The sequence below is a fragment of the Apium graveolens genome, chromosome 10 (genome assembly GCF_009905375.1).
Source record: "Apium graveolens cultivar Ventura chromosome 10, ASM990537v1, whole genome shotgun sequence".
Classification (NCBI taxonomy): Eukaryota; Viridiplantae; Streptophyta; class Magnoliopsida; order Apiales; family Apiaceae; genus Apium; species Apium graveolens.
Genome location: NC_133656.1, coordinates 50,102,017 through 50,126,045, shown reverse-complemented (window position 1 = coordinate 50,126,045; position 24,029 = coordinate 50,102,017). Strand labels below are relative to the sequence as shown.

The following is a 24,029-nucleotide window of genomic DNA, read 5'->3' as shown; positions in this document are numbered from 1 at the left end:
TACCGCTCAGCATTTTTACGGGTTTTCGTGCAATTTTTATCAATTTTTGTTAAAAATTAAAAATTTTGTTTATGTGATTTTATTCTCTTGTAACAAAATATCAAATTTGAATTTTATAAATATATACTTCAACATATTAAAACGAATAACTCATTTATAAATTAAACTTTTATATTTTATAAAAATCATTATATAAATTGTTTATAAATGACCTAAGGCAATTTATCCTTGCATGTTTCAATATGAAACGTTTTTTAGCCAAAAGTAACATCACTTTGTAGCTAAGGTAACATTAGAAACTTAATGTGAATTAATAGAAAAAAATCGACTTCAATAAACAATATGAATAAGAATAATATAGAGCTTAATGTGAATTATAATTTAAATTGGTAGAAGAACTAGACTTTAATATCATTTACAATAACATAGAGTTCGATATGAATTATAATTTAAATTAACAATGAAAGTTGACTTTAATATGAATTAGAATTATAATTGACCGACCGATTAACCGACAAGCTAAACTCATAGAACTTTCTTCTATAATATAGTATAGAATTTGAATTGATAAAAAAAACTTGATTTTAATATCAGTTAAAATGATGTAGAGTTTGATATAAATTATATTTTAAATCGTAATAAAAATTGACTTTAAAATAGATTAGAATTATAATTGATCGACAAACAGATAAAATAAAATTTATTTTTTAATATTTATTTATTATAATATCATGGATATGTAATATTTGTTATTCATAGACAAATGCCCCACAAGACTTAACAAAAGTACAATAGTTTGAGTTAGAACAAGAATACACACTTTTCAAGGCTTTCCCATCAAACTCCATGCCCTTGATTAAGACTCTCTCTCCCTCTTTTCTCTCTCGCACACGATTTTTAAGCATTTGAATTGAAAAAATAAATAACAAAAACATTTCGCGGGACAAGATTCTCCAGATTTCACGACTAAATCTTCTACAACCTGTTCATCTTCTCTGTTTACACACGTTGTAAGTATCTTTTGGGGCTTTTTTTTAGATTTTCTTCGAAATAATTTGCTTTCTAACCCAGTTTAATTAATGAATTACTGTTTTAGGTTTATATTGTATCGTGTATGTATATATGTAAGCATTATAATCTAGTTTAATTAATTAATTACTCGTCAGGGTTTATGGATTGGTGTATTATATATATATAATATATATTTGTATGTATATAAACTGTTGTTGCCTTCTGAAATTAATTAATCATTTGTATAAAGAGTATACTAAGTTTTGAATACGAGTAGATCGACCTGTGTTATCATGGATCAAGGAATGATATGTACCGCAGTTAATTTTAGAGTAGAATAATAAATAAAGGAGGAAGGGAATTTGTTGGGTCTAAGTAAGTTGTATTCGGTGACAAACATTACATAAATGTTTGAGTTAAAATGTGGTGCTTTAAGAGTATGTATATGTGAATTGATGAGTTTAGAGGGTTGTTTATACCTTTATTTTTTGAAAAGATTAACAAGGTAAATAAGATATATTAAATCTAGAGTTGTTTGGCATGCCATCAATGGAACATTCACTTTGTGTGCGTATCCTAACTAAGTTTCACATAATAAACTACAAACTCTTAATTTTGTAGCCAATTTGATAATTTGATATTGCGCTTTTCTTGGCAACAAGTGGTCAAAGTTTTGCTTAAGCATGTGTGTATTTTAAATTTTGCAACTAATACCCCTTTAGTAGAAAAGCTTTGTAAGATGGGAAAGTTATGGAAAACTTGGAATAAGATATTGCTTTATAAATAAATCATTTAATTATACTTGACTTCTACATTGTGAATGTGATTTCCGGCACTCTACAAAAATGTTTTTTAATATATTAGCCAAGGATCTATTGACTCTGTCATATATTCATAGATAATTTTAACGAAAATCTTAAGAATTTCTTATAATCAACTCTATTGGCATATAAAAGTGATGCAAAACAATAATGAAAAACAAGTAAAAGGATAGATAATTGTAGATTAACGCTCAAAATCCACAAGAGGATCCAACCGAAGAAAAACCACTACCCATAGGACTTCTCAGCAGAATAAAAGAATTTGTTAGGATCACACATAACAATAGAGAACAATCTCATTCGATAACAATTATAGTCTTGTTCATACTGAAGATTACATCTTTTTGTATAGGTTGACGAGTAAATCCCATAAATTAGCCACCAAGTAAAATCTTTATAATAAAGAAAACAAATCTTTTTTATTATTTTACTACTATAATCTAGAATCTTTTTAATGACATATTTATTTAATATAAAATTTAGCAAATAATTTACAATTAAATCTATTGGGTACTAATAACATAAATAAATACAATTTAATATTTTAATGCTTTGTTCCGCATCTAAAGGTTGCCACGAGAGCCCATACGGAGCTCTTTTTTATTATATAACATAACTGGCGCCATCATAAAAGCTTCATTAAGGCTTTCATAAAAACATAGTGTCAACAAATATGTTGTCTTCATTTTTTACAATATGTTTGACCAAAATGTAAGTTACCCGTAAGTAGGAATGAAATAATAACTATTTTATTGGTATTTTTTATTTAATGATTAGCAGAATGAAAGCGAAGACTTCTTATTGTGCAAATTAACAAAGTTTATCATCATCTACATCTAGGCTCTTTTATTTAAGAATGATTTTAGTCCCCACATTATAGACCTATAAATATAATCTATGAGGTCTTTTTTAATTGTCGTATAGCTTGTTTGTGTTACGAGGGATTATTTAGATGACTATTTGTTTGATAGGATAATTCATGCCGACGAATTATGGAAGGGACAATGATATGTAAAATTTACTAAACCCAATGGTCAAGTAGGGTGTAGGTAGGGTGTAGGTAGACCCAATGTAATATTCTAAAAAATTTCAATAATCAAGTCCGGGGATTTCGTCACTTATATAAGAATAACATCACTTATATAGGAATAACATCACTTATATAGGAATAGATTACCTTAATAATATAACCTAATGGACTATGCATATAAATAATTGGGGTTTATTATAAATTAACTACCAATTTAATTAAAATTCTGACCTCACATACATATAATAGATGTATTACTTTCCTTTACACACGAATGTCATTCTCCTCGCCTCCATCCCCTGCCATGAACCCAATTTTAAACAAAAATAATATTATAAATACATATCTGTACTATATTATAGTAGACGAAACATTTTTGGTAGTCGGTCGGTACTTGCTAAAATTACTTAATTAAACTCACTTAATTAATTTATTATTTTGACATAATTATCTTATAAAATATTGTTGTTAAAAATTATGAAACCACTGATACAAAATTAAATATCACTTGACACAATAGGCAAGAGACGGTGTTTGTTAGATATGGACGGTGTTCGGGCTAAAAAAATTTAAAGTAAAAGATAATCGTTGGTCGATATAATGATATAATGACATCAGGCTAAAAATAATATATTACTTACTCTTTTAACAACTATAATTAATATAATAGTAAAATAAAAATAACAAAATAACAATTATTTGAAATAAACTTGTCGCACTAGTTTTATGCTAATATCAAATAAATAATTAAATATATATGTGTAATATTATTATCTTTAATTTTTAATCCACTTGATTTAAAGTTTACATATTTTGAAATAATTTAATTATAAATAAATTATTTTTGTTTATTCTCGATATTATAAATAATTAATTCATATGAGGGTTTAAAATTAGCATTAAGTTATAAATAAATTTTAAATATTATAAATTATCATGAAAATGTTAATCACAATTTATATTTGTTAAAAAAAAAAGAAATTTGCCGACTCCCGGCTGTGATTCCCGTTCCTCATTCAGGCGAGGATCCTGAACATGAAGTAAAATAAATTCCGGGATCGGGGCTGGTTTGAGATAAAGTTTTGGGGTTGGGGTTCCCGGGGAGATGGCACTCCTCGACCTCAAAGTGCCCCGATGGCCATGCTTACCTCTACACATAAAAAAACTTTTTAATGTTCACTTCCTATCCTCATAAAAAATTGTCCTTATTTTAATTAAACAAGAGTAGTCCAACTTAAATGTGTAAGGATATATTTATCTAATTAAAGTTAATATCTCGTAATACTTATTACTAATTTAATTTTAACATTGTTACTTAGACCCCGTTTGGTATTGCTGTTGCACACAGTTACAACAGCTTTTTGCTGAAAAGCTGTCATAGGAAAAGCGCTTTTGGTCTAAAAGCTGCTGTTAAAAGCTGCTGTTAGCAAAAGCATGTCCCCCGTGTTTTTGGAAAAAGCTGTTTTCAGCTTTTGCAAGAAGTAACTATCAGTTTCACCATCAAACCTTCTCAAAAATATTATTTTTATATATTATATCTCAAAATATGCATAAATTAAAAAAATTACCAAACAGTCATCTAATTTCCCTGACAACATTTTTTCCACCAGCAATTTTTCTCACGGCACAACAGTTTTCAACAACACTCCCAAATGGAGCCTTAGGCTATATTCCCTTTTTTTTTTGCTAAATCTATATTCCCTTCTTTACTTTTTGTAAACATAGGAATCATAATTATAGCCCCGTCTTAATCTGTAAAGCAAACGTTGCCTTAGTCTACAATTGTTGTTTGTATTCAGTTATATTATTTAGCTCTACCATGGTCCATGCCCCATTTTTCTATGTTCTTTATATTAGTGCAATCAAATTACATGCTTTTACACTTAGCAAAAAAAAAAATAAAAAATTACATGCTTTTACATTTCGCAAAAAAAATTACATGCTTTTACAAAAAAGAGTTCTATATAACTCGTACTATATAGGTTATATATATTTAACAGTCATAACATTTTATGACTATAGTAAGCCCAATTATTGATGAGCCTGAGTTATTGGTTTATCTATAGTAAGCCCAATTATTGATGAGCCTGAGTTCTTTAGGGTTTAGTTTTAGTATTTATACTTTGCCTTGTATCTACTTTTTATTAAATCAGGTGAAGCACTTTAGAGCAAAAAACATTGTTGCTTAACTGACATATGAGAAAAATCACAAGCAAGAGTATATCAACACCACCCTTGACACCAACTATATATTTATTACCACGTGTGGCATGATGAGCATATCGGTCAAACAAGTAATGGACGCCTTAAAAGAATATCACAAAACTTCAATGGAGGAACATCACCCATAATTATATAAGTTAACACCTACTATGATATAAATACCATACGCACTACTATAATTTACCTCATTTATGTATGTATGTGTATATATCTCCTTTGATCGATTCTTTTTGTGGCATTTTCTTTTCAAGTGTTCTTGTTTTTCTTCTCTATATCTTATATTGGTTTGCTTTTTAGAATGTTGTCAGACACTCGACATTCGGACATGGGTATGGACATTTAGACACTTATTTTAGGCCAAAAACATGTAAATTTTTCAGAATATTGCCGAGTCCGACACTTAAATACGAACCCGTGTCCGACACCCATACCCGAGTCCGGGTAACATAGGTTTTACGCATATAGGCTAGATTTTAGGGTTTTTAGGTGTGATCTAGGGGACTGAAGATGATACCACTTGATGGTGGATGGGTAGATTAGGGTTTGAAACAACTTTCGATTTTTAGATAGGTGACCCCTTTAATTCTGAATTTTAGCAAAATTTCTTGAGAAAAATATGACATTTGTTATATTGAGGATCAATGTAATTTTCAGCACTCTAAGGTTTATGTCTGCAATCGTAAAACTAGTTATTTGAATACGAGAGAATTTTAAAGGAGTTGGATTAATCATACAATGAACTTGAAAGGTTGTAAAAGAAAAATACAAGTTGAGAAAAGAAGAGGAAACGAGTTAAAAGAGCAAAAGAGGTTTTTATGAAATTTTTACAACTTGAATGATGGATCACATTCGGAGGATAAAAAATAATCAAAGGAGATAAAATTTAGTCAAAGGAGATGAAATTACATTCAAAATCGAGCATGCTGAAGATACGAATGTGGCTTCAACTATATAAAGGTTAAGGTGTTCCGTAAAGAATGTGACCCTTGATTCTTCTCTTTGTAAAAGCTTCAGTTGTATCATGAACAATACTATCACAAAGGGAGAGTGTGCAACCTTATAGCTCTTCGAGATTGTCATTTAACCTCGTAACGAACTCAAATGTCATTTATTTTTTAGTGGTTTTTGTTGACTTGTGGTTTTTTTAGACTATACCAGGCACAACTGAGTTCTTGCCTCGATCTCTGTCGATTCGAAAAATATTTACAGTTTGAGTACCTTGTTTTAGCTTGTTGAGTTTGGTAAATAGTTCCATGATCTCTTGTCGCGACATCACACCCATCTTTAGTAATTTTGAGTTATAGATGTGTGTGACTGATTTTCGGGTGCACCAAATTACTGAGCCAAATACAAACAAATGAGTTTTTAAGAATGTCGTTGAAGGACTATAGAAATTCTTGTTGAAATAGTCGATTTTGTTGAGTTCAGGCGATGAATGGCATCTTGTACCCCATTGCAAGTCCTTTTTATCCTGAAGGTTGTTGGATGTAATGTTGGTTCCAGAGTGAACTCATCGAGTAGAGCCGAGTTGGTAGTCTTGCTTGAGAGGAGACCTTTAGACAACATTTTTGTGGAGACTCGGAGGAACCAAGAGGGAGTGACCTAGGCTTTAGACTTTACTTTATTTACTTTAATTTTACCTTCAAAACTAGTTTGGTCCAAAAAATCAATGTTTTTTTTAATATTTTAAAAAAAATTACTGTCACCTCCGGAAGAGCTTTGTCCACTGGACTCTGGAAAAGGACATAGGAAAACTTAACGGATAGAGATAAAGACAACAGACTCTAAAGCCATTTAAGATTATTCTTGTTGTTAAGTAATCAACTCACTAATTACCGGGAATTATATTATATAATAACGTGGAAAGCCCATTTTTTGGTCGTGGATTACGGGCTCCCATCTTTGAGGCAATAATTGGTCTTCATGTCCATGTATTGAAAATATTGGGTAAGAGGGAGTATTCCTTCTAGCTTGAGCTCTGATACCATGTTAAGTAACCAGCTCTTAAATTTTAAGGTGTTCGAGGGAGGTCATACCATGATCTTATAACATATTCTAACATTTGGGAGCATAAAGTCATTTCAAATGAAGGATTTTAAAAATGACAATGATGTTCATTTCAAATTCTCAAATTTGTGTTTATATTAGAATGCCTTGGAATCGAATTAAATCCAAATCCTAATTGTTTTTGGTTATCAAAACATGTCATTTGTACCAAATCCAAAATTTCAAATGAATTCGAGTTCCCAAACAAGCCATGAAATTATTTGAGATGGTTATGGTTAAAGTGAAATGGGTAAACCTAGACATTACCTCTCCTTTATAAGCATATTTTAAATAAATGCAAAAATATGCATACTCAATTTTAATTCCAGGAATTCTCTAAATAAGAATATATATATGCAAAAATTATGGAAAACTATGACTAAATAAGGTAATGTGTGATTTCTATTTGGTCAATAGCTTGACTTGCCGTATGGTTTTATCCTTTAAAGGATAATTGAACAATTATGTACAAACTATACAAATGAAGGTAATGTATTATTTTTAAATCTCTCTATATGGAACATGAAATAAAGATAATTGATAAATTTTTAATTATATTGTTCTCCCTTGGTTCCATTCATTTTTCAAAGGAAAAAAATACACGTTCTATTTGATTACATTTAATAAATAATTACTGAAAATGTGTATTATTTTTCATATAATATTGTATGTCCTCCCCAAATCAGCACTTGATTTCCCATATTGATCGATTATGGACAAAACTTTTGGGACAAACAAAATAGGATATGTGGTCATTATAAATGGGACAGAGGGATTATTACATCCTTCAATTTAAGGCAATTGAGAAGACTAGAGAAGTATTCCAATTTTTAGAGATAAGTATTCCATAACTACACCCCACGTAATAAGGTGTATAATTGAGAAAATGCTGATGCTGTTGTGTTGCGTCGGTACAATTATCGGATATATGTTGTTGACTTTTGAATTTAGTCTTTCAGTTTTTTAGGTGTCTATCTAGATAAGAAGTTTTGATAACATCGGACCATCCACGTGTTATCAGGCAGAATTATCCTGCAAAGGGACTACATCTGCTGGAACTGGAAGGAACAAAATAAAAGACAACTCTAAAATTCATATATTTCCTCACTTTAACTTTTGTACTTAAGTTTGAAGAATTATACCATCACTCCTTTAGTTTAGTATTGGCAATAGTAGAACTGCTAAAAGTTTTGTGATCGCTAGTTTAGGGGGATCCTTGTAATATATTCTCTTCACTTCTCTGTCATAAATCTACTACTGCCTTCTTTATTATGAGTGGGGATTTTATATCCCAAAAGTTTTTTTAACCTTACTGTATAATTCACCTCCTTAGGGTTTCGTGATGAGCAGAAGAGATTTTGGTGGCTTGCGTGGTGACCAAATTACCGGAGGGGTTGGCATGAAAGAGCTTAAATTGGAGCAAGATCTGGTTGGAAAATCATCGGGGTTTGCAGTTAGTAACTCTGTTCTGGATCACATTAAGCCGTCTAAAAATCTTCCGAGACAAGACTTGAGAGAGGATAGGACCTCAAGTACTTTAAGTTCTGGTCAAAGTGGCACCAGTGCTTTGGATCATGAGAAGTCCCCATTTGACGATACAAGCATTTGTTCTACATCACCAGTTAGTTATGCACCTCTTTGTCGGCAATTTTGGAAAGCCAACAAGTACGATGAAGGGGCTGCACCAAAATCCAATATTCGAAGTACTCTTCTGTCTGAGATTATGAATTTATTGCAATCTGTTCTAGTTGGTCTTTTAGGATTTGTTTCTTGAATTAGTTTTACAAATTTACTTGCGGTTTTGTGCTGCATGATAAAGGCAATCTGACATATTGATTGATGGTTAACAGATGGCACAAATCATCTACATATTCACCCTAAATTCCTTCATTCAAATGCTACCTCACACAAATGGGCTTTTGGTGGTATGTTTAGCTGTTACAGTAACTTCTTCTGCATTTGAGAAATACCGCATCCACCAGTTTCACCTTATTTGTTGCTTGTTGTGTGCAGCAATCGCAGAGCTGATAGATAATGCCATTGATGAGGTGAATCTATGACTTAAACTTGAGTGTTTTTACAATTGAAACTAATGTTCAACATAGTTATTATGTAGTTTGTCTAGATGTTGCTAATGGCTGTAATTTACCTTGTACAGTAATATACTGAATTGTTTCAGACATAGTTTATATCTTGGGGAGGGGAGGGTGAGTCTAATGCTTACTATCACCTCCTACTGTCACAAAATCTCTTCATGACTTTCCTGCTTTATAGGACAGCTAATGTAATTTGATCATTTCAAATTATTGATTTTGCATTTGTATCTGAAGGAAGTAGTTAAGACATGCATATCTTTATTTACTTAATCAATTTCATTTTATAATATTATAGCCTATTACTTTAATTGTATTCATCTACTGGATAGATACAAAATGGGGCTACCCGTGTGATTGTAGATAAAACTTTAAATCCAAGGAATGGAGCTTCAGCTTTGTTAATTCAAGGTATTGATTTGTTTTGAGCGTTATTGGTATGTTTTGAGCGTACAATTTATAACCATAGGGTTTTTTCATATTTACATCAGATGATGGCGGTGGAATGAGCCCGGAAGCAATGAGACGTTGTTTAAGCTTTGGGTTTTCGAATAAGAAGTCTATGTCAGCCATTGGACAGTGTATGATACTTGTGCTAATATTTTCAAATATACCTGTCTAAGCATAAAGGCTCACCATTAAACCGCTTGGACGCCCAAGCTGTAAAATGCTTTGCTTAGGAGTCCATTAGACGAATTAGGCGTTCACATAAAAACCCACACACCACACACACACGCACAACTTTATTATTTTGGTAAATATTATATTAATTTACTACTATATTATATTATACAATCATGTGAATTTTTAATTATATTTTTTTGAGACTGTATTTACCAAGTTGTAAGAGTTATATTGTAATGGTTCAAGTTTATGACTGTAAAAGATTAATTGCAAATGAAATTTAGCAGTATGAAATTATTATTTTTTAAAAATTAATTAATTAACAAGTATAGCTCAACGCTTAATTTACCTAATAGATGCCTAGACAACACCTATGGACTCGTGGGTGATGCCTAGACGCTCATCAATTCCTACAATAAAAAAAGCATCACCTATACCAAGAAAAATAATGCGGGCATGAACATGACAACTATGTTTCCAAATGATCTTATGTTTCCTCCTGTCATATATTTATTGGTTTAATTGTAGCATTTCAGATGGGAATGGCTTCAAAACAAGTTCGATGAGACTTGGAGCAGATGTCATTGTCTTGAGCCGCCACAGGAACAGGTTTAATATGCTATTCTTCATGATTTTGGCATTGAATATATTGAGTTGCCTTCCTCTATTCTTAAGTTATTTCTTTATACATCATGTTTGACTCCAGTAGTCTGTATGCATTTATAATGGTGTGACCATTATATTGCATGAGAAAATTTGGTAAATGGTTTTATAATAGCTCTGATAAATAATTTTTGCTACCAGAATACTACATACACAAACTTTACTGTACCTTCAGTATGCTACAGTTTTTGCAAGTTTAGTCATGATCTTCTGGGAAGAGCTTGATGATGATATCTAAGGACAATCTCATGTTTAAAACTCTGTTAAACTCGGTTAGAGATTCTTCAAGTATCTTTGAAATTTTGGATAAAGAATTCTATTTTCGGTTTACCTCTATTGATTGGAAAGATATTTCCAATACAAGATAATTTAATTGGAAGTTTATACACACAGTCATACTTCCTTAGAGATATCTATAGGCATAATATGTAAAAAATATCATTGGTTTGGGTAGAAAAATTATACTCCCTCCGTCCCCCTCAATTCTTTACATTGGGGGACGGGGGTTCGACACACACTTTAATGCTCTTATTAAATGTAGTTGCATAATTTTTTTTTGAAATTTCTTTCTTCTAAATAAAAATATAATGTTCAAATTTTTATACAAAAAAAGAAAATTTTAAAAATGAATTCTGGAACTATACTTTATAGTTGCCTTAAAATGCGTGTCAAGCATGTGAAAAAAAATGTAAAGAAATGAGGGGGACGGAGGTAGTAGTATTTTTAAGTAATGCCTTTTATGTTATAAATTGTCATCCTGTATTAGTTCTTATTTCTTCTTACAATCCTTTTCTCTTTATTAGTGCTTAAAATGGTATGCTCTATAACGTCTGTGGATGACCCTAAATTAGAGCTGTTTATCATGCATGAGTTAAAGAGTTTTTTCTCAGTAATTTGTTCTGTGATTACCCTGCAACTACCTGCCTCATTATCATTCTCTTTCACAGGCCTTCTACCCAAAGTATCGGTCTTTTGTCCTATACATTTTTGACACAAACAGGACATGACAGAATTGTGGTTCCCATGGTTAGTATCATCACTCTGCCTACTACTATCACTGGTTTGATTCTTTAACTGCCTCTGGCATGCATGCATTGCAGTTAAATGCTTTAAAGCATATCTATACTGTCAATTTTATTCTACATGAACAGATGTAGTATAGCTATGCATAATTGTAACATCATTCATCCTGATCAAACTGCATGATAATGATTAAAGACTATTCCCTACGAATTATGATGGTGATTGGCTCATGTATTATTTGTTCAAACCAACTAACAACTTAGTTGCAATGTTTTCTAATTCAGTATTAATGACAACCTACGTGTTACTTGGAAATTTATAATACTGGTGTTCTCTTTAATTAGGTATTTGCTTTTTTCTAATGCCGCAGGTTGATTACGAGTTAAACACATCAACAGGCACCTTGGGTTATCTACAATCGCAAAGCAAGGAAAATTATATCTGCAATCTTTCCATTTTGTTGCAGTGGTCTCCATATTCCACAGAAAAAGAACTTCTTAAGCAAGTAAGCCACCTTGCTGCAATCTCCTATATGATGTTTTTACAGTTAATGGTCTACCTATTATATAACGATAGCTCATACTTCAAGCTATATAGTTTAATCTTTACCCTTGAAGCTAAATATTAATTTGTCGAGGATATAAATTGCTTGTAATCTTTAGATGCATGTTACATGATATCTATAGATTTACACGGCTACTGTGTGCTTTGGTGAATGGTGACTAAAGTTACCTGAATAATGTTCCTTTTTACAATAATGTTGTAAAACCAAATAGATAGTTGCCAATTGTATCTTTGTAATTGGTCAATTTGACTGGTAAAAGTAAAGTCTTCCAATTGTTGATAAGTTGAATTCTCTGTAGCATAGATAGTGCCCCATTTTTCAAGTTAGTTGACTGAAAGATATAACCTAAATGATATTGGAGATGGGTATGGATAAAAAGGATTAAGTTGGTAAAATTACACTTGCCTTATCCAGTACATGTTACAATAAATAAGTTTCGTAAATGTAAATTTTGTATATTTAGTTCATATTAATGCAAGTATTCTGAGAATTGCAAAGAGGAAATTATAGATTTTTATGTTGTTAGGCACAAGTTATATGGACAGTCATTGGTCATTTAGTTTGTTAATGTGTAGAAAAAAAGATATAATGTTCATCTTTTTAACAAAGCATCATTCTTCTTTAAAATGAGGTAGTTGGTAATGTTCATCTTTTTAACAAAGCATCATTCTTCTTTAAAATGAGGTAGTTGGTCTTGAAATTTTGTTCTTCATTTGAAATTTGCTATAGCCCTGAATTAGATTCGCAAGCACCAAACAGCCTAGGCTTGGTTATCTCTTGTTGCTTTTCTGGTCAGAGTAATTCCTTTTACAATCGTTAAGCCACAAGCAAACAATTGTATGAACTGCATCATTGAAGAATATTTTGGACGTGTACGACTGTTTGAGTAAATATCAGTGCTTATGTTTTTTCTTTTCTTTACTATGTATATATTGGACTTTTTGTCTCCTTTAAATGTTATTAATATGATTGTTCTTACTGCATACCCTAAGATGAACACTATAAAAATATGGACTAAAAGAGTTGGTATCTGATCAGTTATAATGTACTCAAATAATTCTGAAAACAATAGGTTATGATTAAATTAGAGAAATATTTATATATTTTCATCTGTATTGAGTTGTGTATGTATCTTGTGAAGGACTGCAGAAACCCCATTATTTAATTTGAATAAATTGGCTAAATTTCTGCTGCTGCATGCTGCTTTATCATTAAAACATTTTTTTTTAAAATGAAATGCACACTTAATGATACTTATAAAACTTGGTATATGATCAGTTATATATTATATATCATGAAAAATTAAAAAAAAGTTAGAAATTCCATTACAGGAAAAACTAAAAAATGGTGGGGGTATATTTTGTTAATCTTTTAGTGGGAAAATGAGGAAGGACTTCAAAAACCTCAATGTAAAGCAATTCTGTCAATATCTCATGCTGTGGTATTATAGTATTGTTTCTGTTATCAAATATGCGAAATAAATGGTTTTATTAGCTGCATATTTCTGATATAGTGGTTGCTCTTCTATTTGTATATCATCTATAATAATTTGATTGCAGTTTGATGACATTGGAAATCATGGCACAAAAGTTATCATCTACAATCTGTGGTTTAATGATGAAAGCACTCTGGAGCTCGATTTTGAATCAGACAGTGAGGTTGGATTTTATTAAGTATTTCATATCTTACCTTTGTGTAATGCATTAAATATTCTACAATAATGTGCGTTCCGTTCGCTCCAGGATATTCGTCTTGCTGGGGAGGCCAAGAAGCCTGAAAAGGGTCCAATGCGGATAAGTGAACAGCATCTCGCTAATCGTCTCCGTTATTCGCTTCGTGTAAGTTTAGTTTCATTACTCTGTCGCAGTTAAAAGTATTAAGTTCTGATGAGTGATGTCTCACTAAAAATGACTGTCTTTCCAAGCAGGCTTATTTATCTGTCTTGTACTTGCGACTGCCCACAAGTTTCTGCATGTTATTGCGTGGAAAAGTGGTTGAGTATCATAATATTGCTACTGATCTCAAGTATCCAGAATTCATCCTGTATAAACCTCACAGTGGTCGTTGTGTAGAGGTAGTACTTTATATCTTTCACTATTATTGCAGACATTTTCTATCTCAACTTCTTATACCTGTACTTCGCATCCCAAAAGTTCTTCAACGTTGTTGAAGTATTGATTTGCAATTAATCCTTCCCACTGCATAGACACCTTCGAAGGTGGTCTTAAATATATTCAACTAAAAAGGTCATTATCCTACATAAACATAAAATATATTGTTTTTTTGAGATTGGTCAATTAAATTATATTTGAATCCAACGCACACATTTATCTCTGCCGGACTTGAACACTTGACATCTTGTTGCCAAGAGCGATAATATATACTAAGCTGCAACTCTAGAAATAAAATTAGCTGTTCATGATTATAATTTGCTTTTTATTTTAAATAAAACTGAGGAACTTATTAAAGTTACTGTTATCTGAATGAGTTGTTCATGTGCATATGAAATTTCTAGATACAACTTAGTTATCCGTTGCTATCTTATATTATGATAATCTCATTTTTGACAGTTTACTGAACCATTATATGATTAAAATCACTTGTTTGTTTAGGAAAATTTTATAACTAGGGCAACTTTGTAGCAATTGCTATTTAATTCATGACAAGTTGCAATCCGGACCATGTTGTCTGCTCACTTGCTGAATTATACAATAAGACGGTCTTACTTGGGATCTGACTGGGGTATCAAATAGGTCCTATACTTACCGGGATCGCAACACACGTCTCTATTCTATAGATTATGACTCTTTATCTTTTCTCGAGACAAAGCTGGCATCTCTAATTTGCTATTATTCATCTGTTTGCGACGACTGAAATTTTAGGTTTAATAGGTGGGTAGTGATTTTGACCCTTTCTCTTTTTTTCTTTTTAAAAATCCCTTAATTCTTTTATGTTCCTGTTCTTTCCTGGGCTGTCTTCAGCAGCAAACACCCTTCTATTGATTAGGAAGCATGACAAGTTATTGGATAGTTTGGATCATGGAGGCCATAGTATAAGCTATAACTATCATAGTATCATTTGATTCAAATTGTAGCTAATAAGTCATCTGATGCAGGACATTTTGAAGAACTATGAATCTATGAACTGAAAAACCAGAAAGAGATAACTTGGGCGGATAAACGGCAAGAAAACCCACTACTCAGGATTTCCCAACCAGAAGGGAGAAAAATTATAGACCGCAACCCAGAAACAAAGAGAAGACCCAATTTAATATTCAATGATATCTGAATAATCAAGTCTAATTAATATCTAGGCATTGCAATGCGTATATCGGAAACCTAGCCGACTGAGGCCCCTAAACAGTTGGGCATATTATTTATAACCTAATTAACTAGAGCCTAAATATCATTGTTTTCTGAATAATAGATATATAGATACACTACAAATAAATAGTACAAAAACTCATTTTTATCGTCAGTTGCATTCCTCATCAATATCACATTTTTTTGATAATTTAATTATCTCTATGCTTCACCAATTACAAGTTTAGTTATTAATTAATACTCCCTTTGCCTGATTATATATGAGCCCACTTCTTTTAGGACACATTTTAAGGCGCACGGGAGAGGTACTTGTAATTAAAGTTTCTTTTGAATATAATTTTTGTACGAAAATATAGAGTTTATATTTTTGTATAAAACAGAAAAAACTAGTTGCTACACTTGCAACAGTTGCTTGTAATATATATTTATATATAATATATTAGCATGTGTTTGACATGATATAAATATAAGCTATTATATTTTATTACAAGTTGAAAAAACAAATTATGCTTTATGGGTTATGAGGTAATATTAATCTATGTAACTTTTCTTTAAAATAAAATTTGAAACTCGGGTCTCTAGTTTACGTTTTTTTCCTTGTAATTGATTTTAATGTAACCTCTATATATGGTAAAGCAGCAGCCAACCTGCTGCAAGTAGCCGAAAAGGGGATAATCGCTTGTCAGTTGTTACTAATGCTGATATATGGTTTTTAGTGGTATTATATCGTAGATTTGAACTGTTATGTATTAAGTCGGCCAAATGTTTTGATACAATTTATATAGTACATGATGTACAACTCTTCGTTCTTACAGTACATTAATTTTGTTGTTTGACTTGCCGTAACAACTAATAATGATATCGAGGACAAGATAATTATCTTCTCTCTGGAAATTAAAAATCGGCATGGATATAGCATTCCCTTTCCTTATGTGGAACCTTAGTCATTTCTTTATAATTATGTTGTGACACTGACTGAATCCATTCCATAAACCCGGAAATAATACTTATTATGTTCCCTTCCGTATATTTTCTATGGGTTAGTATGAAGTTGCAAACTGCGAATGGTTAGTCATAGGTTTATCAGTTTATCTACAGTTTTACACTTTACTGCTGTACACTGTTGAGCTGATGCTTCTTTATTTCCATACGTCAACCACATAATCAATCATAACTCTACATGATTATTTAATTTTACTCATTTGAAGGCACATTGCAGATAGTTTTATTGCCAATAGTATCTATGCTGAATTAAATGATACTGTGCAGGGCGAAGTTACTACAACAATAGGATTTCTCAAAGAAGCTCCTCACGTTAATATTCATGGGTTCTGTGTCTATCATAAGAATCGTCTGATACTTGTGAGTCAGTGACCACTTTACTGAATGCAATATTAAATGTATGAGCTACTTTTAATGTCTTTTATGCCCTATAGATATCTAATGCATATATTGTGCAAGACTTGGAAATCGAAAGAAATATCTGAGGTGTTGGCTGCAAGTTTGTTGAAGTAGTCTGTCAATTTCAATAGAGGCAAAATCATTATAGTAGTCTACAGATTGAAGAAAGTATGATACAATATTCCACTCATGGTCTCACTGATGTAATCTAAAAGTTTGAAAAAATAATTTAAATTTTCGAAGTCATCCATGTATGCCACTTTCAATGACAGTTTGTGCTTTATTATATAATTTTTAGAAACGCTATTGCCTTTCTGAGTCCTGACATGTATTCCCTAATATAGGTTCTGGGTTTCTTCAACAATTATATACCTTCATTCTCTTTTTATTTTCCATACTCTCTTCATGCTTTTGTTACTCTGTCAGCTCCTTTTAATAAATGTTAACAACCATTACAAGAATTCTGTGATTGTGCGATGTGCTGATCATGCTGCTACAGTTTTCTTCCTGGTCTGTTAACGCCTTGATTGTGCCTGGCATTAGTTATTTTATGAAATTTTTTACTGTATTGCCCTCCCCTATTTTAAATTGTTTAGCTTTCTTTCAACGCATAAACACTAAAATCTATGTTTGTCTTTCATTTTCAGCCATTCTGGCGAATTGTAAGTTTCACAGATAGCAGAGGCAGAGGGGTTGTTGGTAAAATCAAAATTATATTGATGCTGTGTTTTATTAAAATTGAGTTCGGTCTATTTTCTTGATTTGTATTTATTTTTTGTAGGTGTCCTTGAAGCAAATTTTATCGAGCCTAGCCACAACAAACAAGACTTTGAGAAAACTAATGTTTTCCAAAAGCTTGAAGTCCGCTTAAAAGAAATGACATGGGAATACTGGTAAGCTTATAGTGAACTGCAACTGAACATTGAACTTTTGTTTCCAGCTAAAGCACAAGAAAACAATCAGTTTTTTTGGTAAACTTGAATCTAGAGAAGGTTTCCATGAAAGTTCAGATATATTCGTTAAACTAATCCTTTTAAACGCAGTACACATAAATAAGTAAATAAAAATAAATCAATAATATGTACACACATATTCTTATTGTGCTAATGTGTTTTGGAGAAAGCGGTTTCTTACCAACGGGGTAAGACTCATGATCGGTAAAGAGGATACAGATTGGAGGCTAATTGCTAATTTTTTAGGTGTGTGTATATTTCTAGGGTTATAGGTGTCTACATTGTGAAGAAGAAGAAAATATAACGTGAAGGCATATGTTTATTATAATCATCTGTAGCCTTTTATAGGCCAATACATAACAAACCTATCTTATCTCCTAAAAATAATACAACCATAATTCAAAAACATTTAAATCTAAAACACATCTAAACATAATCTACTATCCTAAAGATTTGGTCAATATAACCAATCATCAAAATATATTTATATTTAAATATCAAAGCATAAAATTCTAACACTAATGACCAGGAATTGATGTGTCTTAATAATAGACAAATCCAGTAGAGTTTACAGCCTCACACTGTGAGGCTAAAGGCCAGGCTATAGCTTAGTCCTTTATTCAAGAATTAGGAACTGTTTCATACATGGGAGAAGACTAATTCAATGCTGATCGCCATGTTCTGCCGCTGTTTTTCCATCCTTCCTACTCCAGTTCACTGCATTTCATAGGGTGTTAGGGGAATCTAGGATTACCAATAATATTTTCTTGGTGAAGCCACACTTTTTTCAAATGCTGTAGAAATTCATGACCAATCTGTTCCTGGATCAAAAGATCCAGTACATCGGCAGGTACATCTCTACCTAGAAAAATACAATCAGATAGATTATGTGACCCGTGCTAACTTGTGAGCCACCAAATTTGCTGAACTTTTGTAAAGATACATTCACATCAATTCATTTTAGTAGAAGAATTCTGCAGTGCACTATCATAGCAAACGTCTGTACTAGCACCAAGCAAAGCCACTTTAATCTTTACCTTGCTCCAGCCTCTCTCCTTAATCCAGCTTAGAGCTTCCTTTAAAGCTATCGCCTCAGCAAGTCCTGTTCTCAGGGCCATCATAATAGCATCCTGTTTTGTCTTCCAGAAAGCTTCCGTTCTGATCATGTATGACTGTTCCATAACCATACTTGTACATTTGGTCAAAAATTGCTGGGTACTTTTCCTCAGGTTCACCCCACTGCAACTGTAAATATAGCAACTGAAGCAATTGGCTTCAGTTCAAAATCGTTTAGCTTGTTAGGCACCATTGATGTATCAACCACTTAGCAAGTATAACACTTCGGCTCCAATGAGGTAAATGTGTCATCTGCATGACTGGCTATAAACTGGGTTTATTTGTAAGGAATATCTTTAATCCTGTCTTATTTATTAACACAGATGCATAAGTAGTGGAGTTACTGTTTTCAGTGAAAACTCATAATAATTGTTTGACCAACATTATTGAATATGGACAGGGACTACCATTGTGGATTTATCGGGTATCAGATCAAGAAAAAGCCCCGGGAGTCGATGTCCTCATATGTTTCATCTGGCTCCAGTGCAGAGCAAGGTACCACACTACCTGTTCTGTTGAGTAAAAGTTTCTCTACCGCTGGTAATGCACTACAATCAGCTGGAAGCTTCATTCCTCCGGTGGCTACTTTATCAAAGAAAGTAGCAAAGAATCAATGTGAACTCATAAGCAACCAAGTAAATTCACAAGAAGGTACAAATCTAAACGCTGATATAAGATGTAGTTGTAAAATTATATGACTTGACGCTTCATCACTTCAAATATGTGTTAATCTTTTGCAGGAAAGTTGAAGAGGAGACATTGTGATGACCTGAAAGAGCCTGAAAAGGTCAAACGGAAGGCTTTGACAAGGGTCAATGCGATTGATTTTATTCCATGTCTGGAATTAGAGGTCTGTTTAAGTCTAATTTCACATTATACTGGTGTCTAAATATTTGCTTATGCAGTATACATTTAGCCGTATATAAGTAAGAATGCCTTTAAAAGAAAAGAAATCTTATCATCTTTATATGAAACTAAAGATTATATACTTCTAATTCTTTACTCATTTGATGCAGTCTACCACTAACAGTATATAACTCCTTTGAATATGCAGCCTGCCCCTGATACATGTAAAATGCTGGAAGATCCAGAGAAAATAAATGTTATGCAAGAAAACAGAAAACTTCGTGCACAGTGAGTTGTACAGATTATTGAAGATACTACTTAATTACCTGTTGTTGCTCGACTAGTAAAAACATTCTATTGCACATACTAAAGTGAATTGTTTTTTCTAAACATATGCATCTATATCTGAAAGATCTATGACAGAATAAGTTAAATCTTTGTGCATGTAAATTACTAATTTACATATCTTCGTTGTGCTGCGTTAGTTATATTATAGAGAGTACTGATTTTTGTCTTCCCCCTTTCACAAGGTGCCTTATAAATGAGAGGACGGAAGTGCTACTAAATGAAAAGGTACTAACCTCGATTGCTCAAATTGTATGCATGTGTTTGACTGTTTGTTTCTGCATGTCTATGTGCGCACGCGCATGCACATTAAAACTGTAAAAATCTACATGGTAGTAGCTATTACGAACAAATAATGTTCAATCTCCACAACACCTTTGCATTTGTAGCTGACACTTCTATCATATAGACAAAATTTCAGTATTCCTTTTTCAGCTACCCTGATCACATTCATATCAACTAGTATTTGATTATTGCCCTTTTAATCTAGTAATTAAAGGATCATTTATTTTTATACCGTTTTCAGGTGAGCAGGCTCAGAAAAGAGTTGAGAGAGGCCCAGAGTCAGTACAATAAGCTCTTGGCTGAATCACAGCTATTGGACAAGGTCAAGGTGGAAAAAAAGGTAGATACTGTTATTTGATATCCACATGTGGAGTATAGATGATACCAAGATGTCATACCAACATGTAGAGTATAGATTATACCAAGATTTCATACCAACATGTAGAGTAACTAAACATCATAAAGGTTACTGATATTTATTTATTTATAAAGGTTACTTGATATTGCTCTCAACTAATTGCCCATTAGCCAAGTATGTAAGAGTATCTTTAAAGATAATGCTCGTGAAGCATTTGGCCCAAGTAAATGTACTATTAAATTGGATTATAAGAATTGGTAGTCCCTTTTACTTTCTGTTAACCTATCTTTCTTTTGTTCAAGCTTGTTGACCAGTCTTGTGACAACCCAGGTCAAATCCCAAGTCTTTTTCGAAAACCAGGTCAAGTCCCGATTATGAGTCCAATATAAGCCGAAGTATACTGTCCCGAGTGCAGCCAACTTGGGTTACGACAAGTCCACCACAGGCCCCCAAAAGATCATGATTTGTTGGTGCATATAGTAGTAGTACGTTGCCTTATAAACTGAACAAAAGTCCCAAATCTCCTCGATGTGGGATTGGGGTATTACAAACTCCCCCACTTAAACTCCTGACGTCCTCGTCAGACCCGAACAGATAGCCCATAGGACCAAGATCGTACATCTCTAGCCATTGTGGGATAATACCGGCTGGCTTCGTGTCCTCATCTCCGTACCTTTTGCCATTGTGGGATAATACCACCAGACTTCGTGTCCCCGCCTCCGGCAACTCGACACATCAAGCTTTCGAGAGTCGGCTCTGATACCATGTGACAACCCGGATCAAATCCCGAGTCTTTTTCGAAAATCGGGTCAAGTCCCGATTACGAGTCTGTAATAAGCCGAACCATAGTGTCCCGAGTGCAACCAACTTGGGTTACGACAAGCCCACCACAGCCCCCAAAAGATCATGATTTGTTGGTGCACATAGTAGTAGTACTTTGCCTTATAAACTGAGCAGAAGTCCCAAATCTCCTCGATGTGGGACTGGGGTGTTACAAACTCCCGCACTTAAACTCTTGACGTCCTCATCAGGCCCGATCAGATAGCCCATAGGTACAAGATCGTACCTCGCTAGCTACTGTGGGATAATACCGGCTGGATTCATGTCCTCACCTCCGGACCTCTTGCCATTGTGGGATAATACCACCAGCCTTCGTTCCCCACCTCCGGCAACTTGACGCATCAAGCTTTGGAGAGTCGGCTCTGATACCATATGTGACAACCCGGGTCAAATCCCGAGTCTTTTTCGAAAATCGGGTCAAGTCCCGATTACGAGTCTGAAATAAGCCGAAGCATATTGTACCTAGTGCAGCCAATTTGGGTTACGACAAGCCCACCACATGCCCCAAAAGATCATGATTTGTTGGTGCACATAGTAGTAGTACTTTGCCTTATAACCTGAACAGAAGTCTCAAATTTCCTTGATGTGGGACTGGAGTGTTACAAACTCCCCTATTTAAACTCCTGACGTCCTCGTCAGGCCCGAACAGATAGCCAATAGGACCAAGACCGGCTGGTTTCGTGTTCTCACCTCCGGACCTCTTGCCATTGTGGGATAATACCACTAGCCTTCGTGTCCCCACCTTCGGCAACTTGACGCATCAAGCTTTCGAGAGTCGGCTCTGATACCAAATGTGACAACTCGGGTCAAATCCCGAGTCTTTTTCGAAAACCGAGTCAAGTCCTGATTACGAGTCTGAAATAAACCGAAACATACTGCCCCGAACGACAAGCCCATCACAAGCCCCAAAAGATCATGATTTGTTGGTGCACATAGTAGTTGTACTTTGCCTTATAAATGAACAGAAATCCCAAATCTTCTCGATGTGGGACTGGGTTGTTACAAGTCTGATGCATATTTGTTTCACTACACTGAATAGACATGTATAGCCGGCATATAAAACCAGTTGCACCTGCATTTCTCATGGAACGTAATTACTTTTTTGATCAGGATTTAACTAATTATGTTTGTAGAAATTATTTGTTCTTGTTGGGTTTGTCACCGGCATTTGCATTTCTTAATGCAGCTTCTCTAGTTGGATGCAGAAGGTCTTGATGAAGGTTCGTTGTATTCTCTCTCACCAATTCAGCATTTACCCTATTATAAAGAAATCTTGTTACATGGTGTTGAAACTTTGGGTATGACCAGCTTTGGCTGTCTGAATCTGAAGGTGCACTGAGTTGTGCTTTGGCCCGGCTATTAACTTTGAGAGTTGCGTGTTATCTGAGTCTCTGCATGTCAGCACGGTTTTAACCCCTTCAGCGCACTTTAACACACCCTCCCGGAAATTAACCCCTTCAGCAGACAAATTACTTGTTGATAGTCTATGTTGAACACCTTGTAAAGAATATTGCTAGATCTGAATTGAACAATAGTATAGTCTTAATTAGATTACTATGTTGATTTATCTTTTTCCATTTTCCTGTAGTATTTTTTTTTCAAGTTGTAATGATGGTAGTGATTCGCTTTTGATTTTTTGGTTCAGTTTTTTGCTAAAGAAATCGAAGGCCTGGATATGGATATGGATCTAGGTTGATCCGACCCGATTTGTTTTTCGATATCCATATCCATATTTTTTTGGTTTAGTTTTGCATAAATATTTTTGGGAACAATTTTTAAGCTTCTTTCTTTTTGCTTCCAAGTTGTCATGGGACGTTTCTGATTGTCACAACTATATACACAAATTAAGATTATGATTTTGTTTCAAAATGTAAGGAGTGATCAAACGTAGAGCAAGTTTTTTTTTTTGCCAAGTTAGAGTGAGCTTTGCATTGGGGCTTTAATCTTAAAAAAAAACGGTGTAAAAAATAATGCAAATCAGAATTGGGCCGAACAAAATTAATTTTGGATTTCAAATGTGAAACAAAGGAAAAGAATGATTCTGAATTATTGATCCAGAAATGAAATGAAAATTTAAATGACTATCTTTGTATTGTTGTAAAATACTAGTTATAACAGTATTATATCGAATCTCTGTAAAAGTAAATATAGCAGAAAGGGAGAAAGAGAGCAGACTAGAGAGATGAAAGTTGCTTGGGTGTGTTTTCCATCATTCCGAAGAAGGCTATTTATAGCCAAAACAAGTAACATAGAATTTAATGCAATGCAAATATTTTCAAGTCTAAGCCCAGCCTTACTATTTAATGTTTGAAAATAACAATCAATTTACAACACTCCCATTTGATTGTTATTTTAAAATGGATCATAGACTGCTTCGTTAAAACCTTGTCAAAGAAAAACCCCATGGGATAAAAACTTTGACGAAGGAAAAAGAGTACAATCTCCCCTCGGAAAAAACTAATC

General features: G+C 33.2%; 1 protein-coding gene across 4 annotated transcripts; it reads left to right on the top strand.

The window, feature by feature from the left end:
* Positions 1-800: 800 nt before the first annotated feature.
* On the top strand, positions 801-23,210 carry LOC141690113 (protein MICRORCHIDIA 6-like). 4 transcript variants are annotated; one of them, XM_074494761.1, is made up of 22 exons: positions 801-1,010; positions 8,465-8,834; positions 8,982-9,056; positions 9,145-9,179; positions 9,557-9,635; positions 9,716-9,805; positions 10,385-10,457; positions 11,459-11,537; positions 11,905-12,039; positions 13,659-13,757; positions 13,842-13,937; positions 14,027-14,173; positions 16,692-16,784; positions 17,471-17,522; positions 17,605-17,716; positions 19,293-19,543; positions 19,633-19,742; positions 19,947-20,026; positions 20,269-20,311; positions 20,610-20,708; positions 22,753-22,786; positions 22,897-23,210. In XM_074494761.1, exons 2-21 carry the CDS (start codon positions 8,474-8,476, stop codon positions 22,759-22,761), a joined length of 2,118 nt encoding a protein of 705 aa, XP_074350862.1. In that variant the 5' UTR covers positions 801-1,010; positions 8,465-8,473; the 3' UTR covers positions 22,762-22,786; positions 22,897-23,210. The 4 variants fall into 4 exon arrangements, with proteins under 4 accessions (XP_074350862.1, XP_074350861.1, XP_074350859.1 ...); XM_074494760.1 differs by having other exon boundaries at positions 22,875-23,210; XM_074494758.1 differs by having other exon boundaries at positions 22,753-23,210.
* Positions 23,211-24,029: the final 819 nt, after the last annotated feature.

Excerpts from the sequence above, each read along its gene's own strand:
- LOC141690113 (XM_074494761.1), top strand. The coding sequence starts at position 8,474 with ATGAGCAGAAGAGATTTTGGTGGCTTGCGTGGTGACCAAATTACCGGA. Across the intron at positions 17,717-19,292 it reads GAAATGACATGGGAATACTG|GGACTACCATTGTGGATTTA; the intron begins GTAAGCTTATAG and ends GAATATGGACAG. Across the intron at positions 20,027-20,268 it reads AACAGAAAACTTCGTGCACA|GTGCCTTATAAATGAGAGGA; the intron begins GTGAGTTGTACA and ends CCCTTTCACAAG.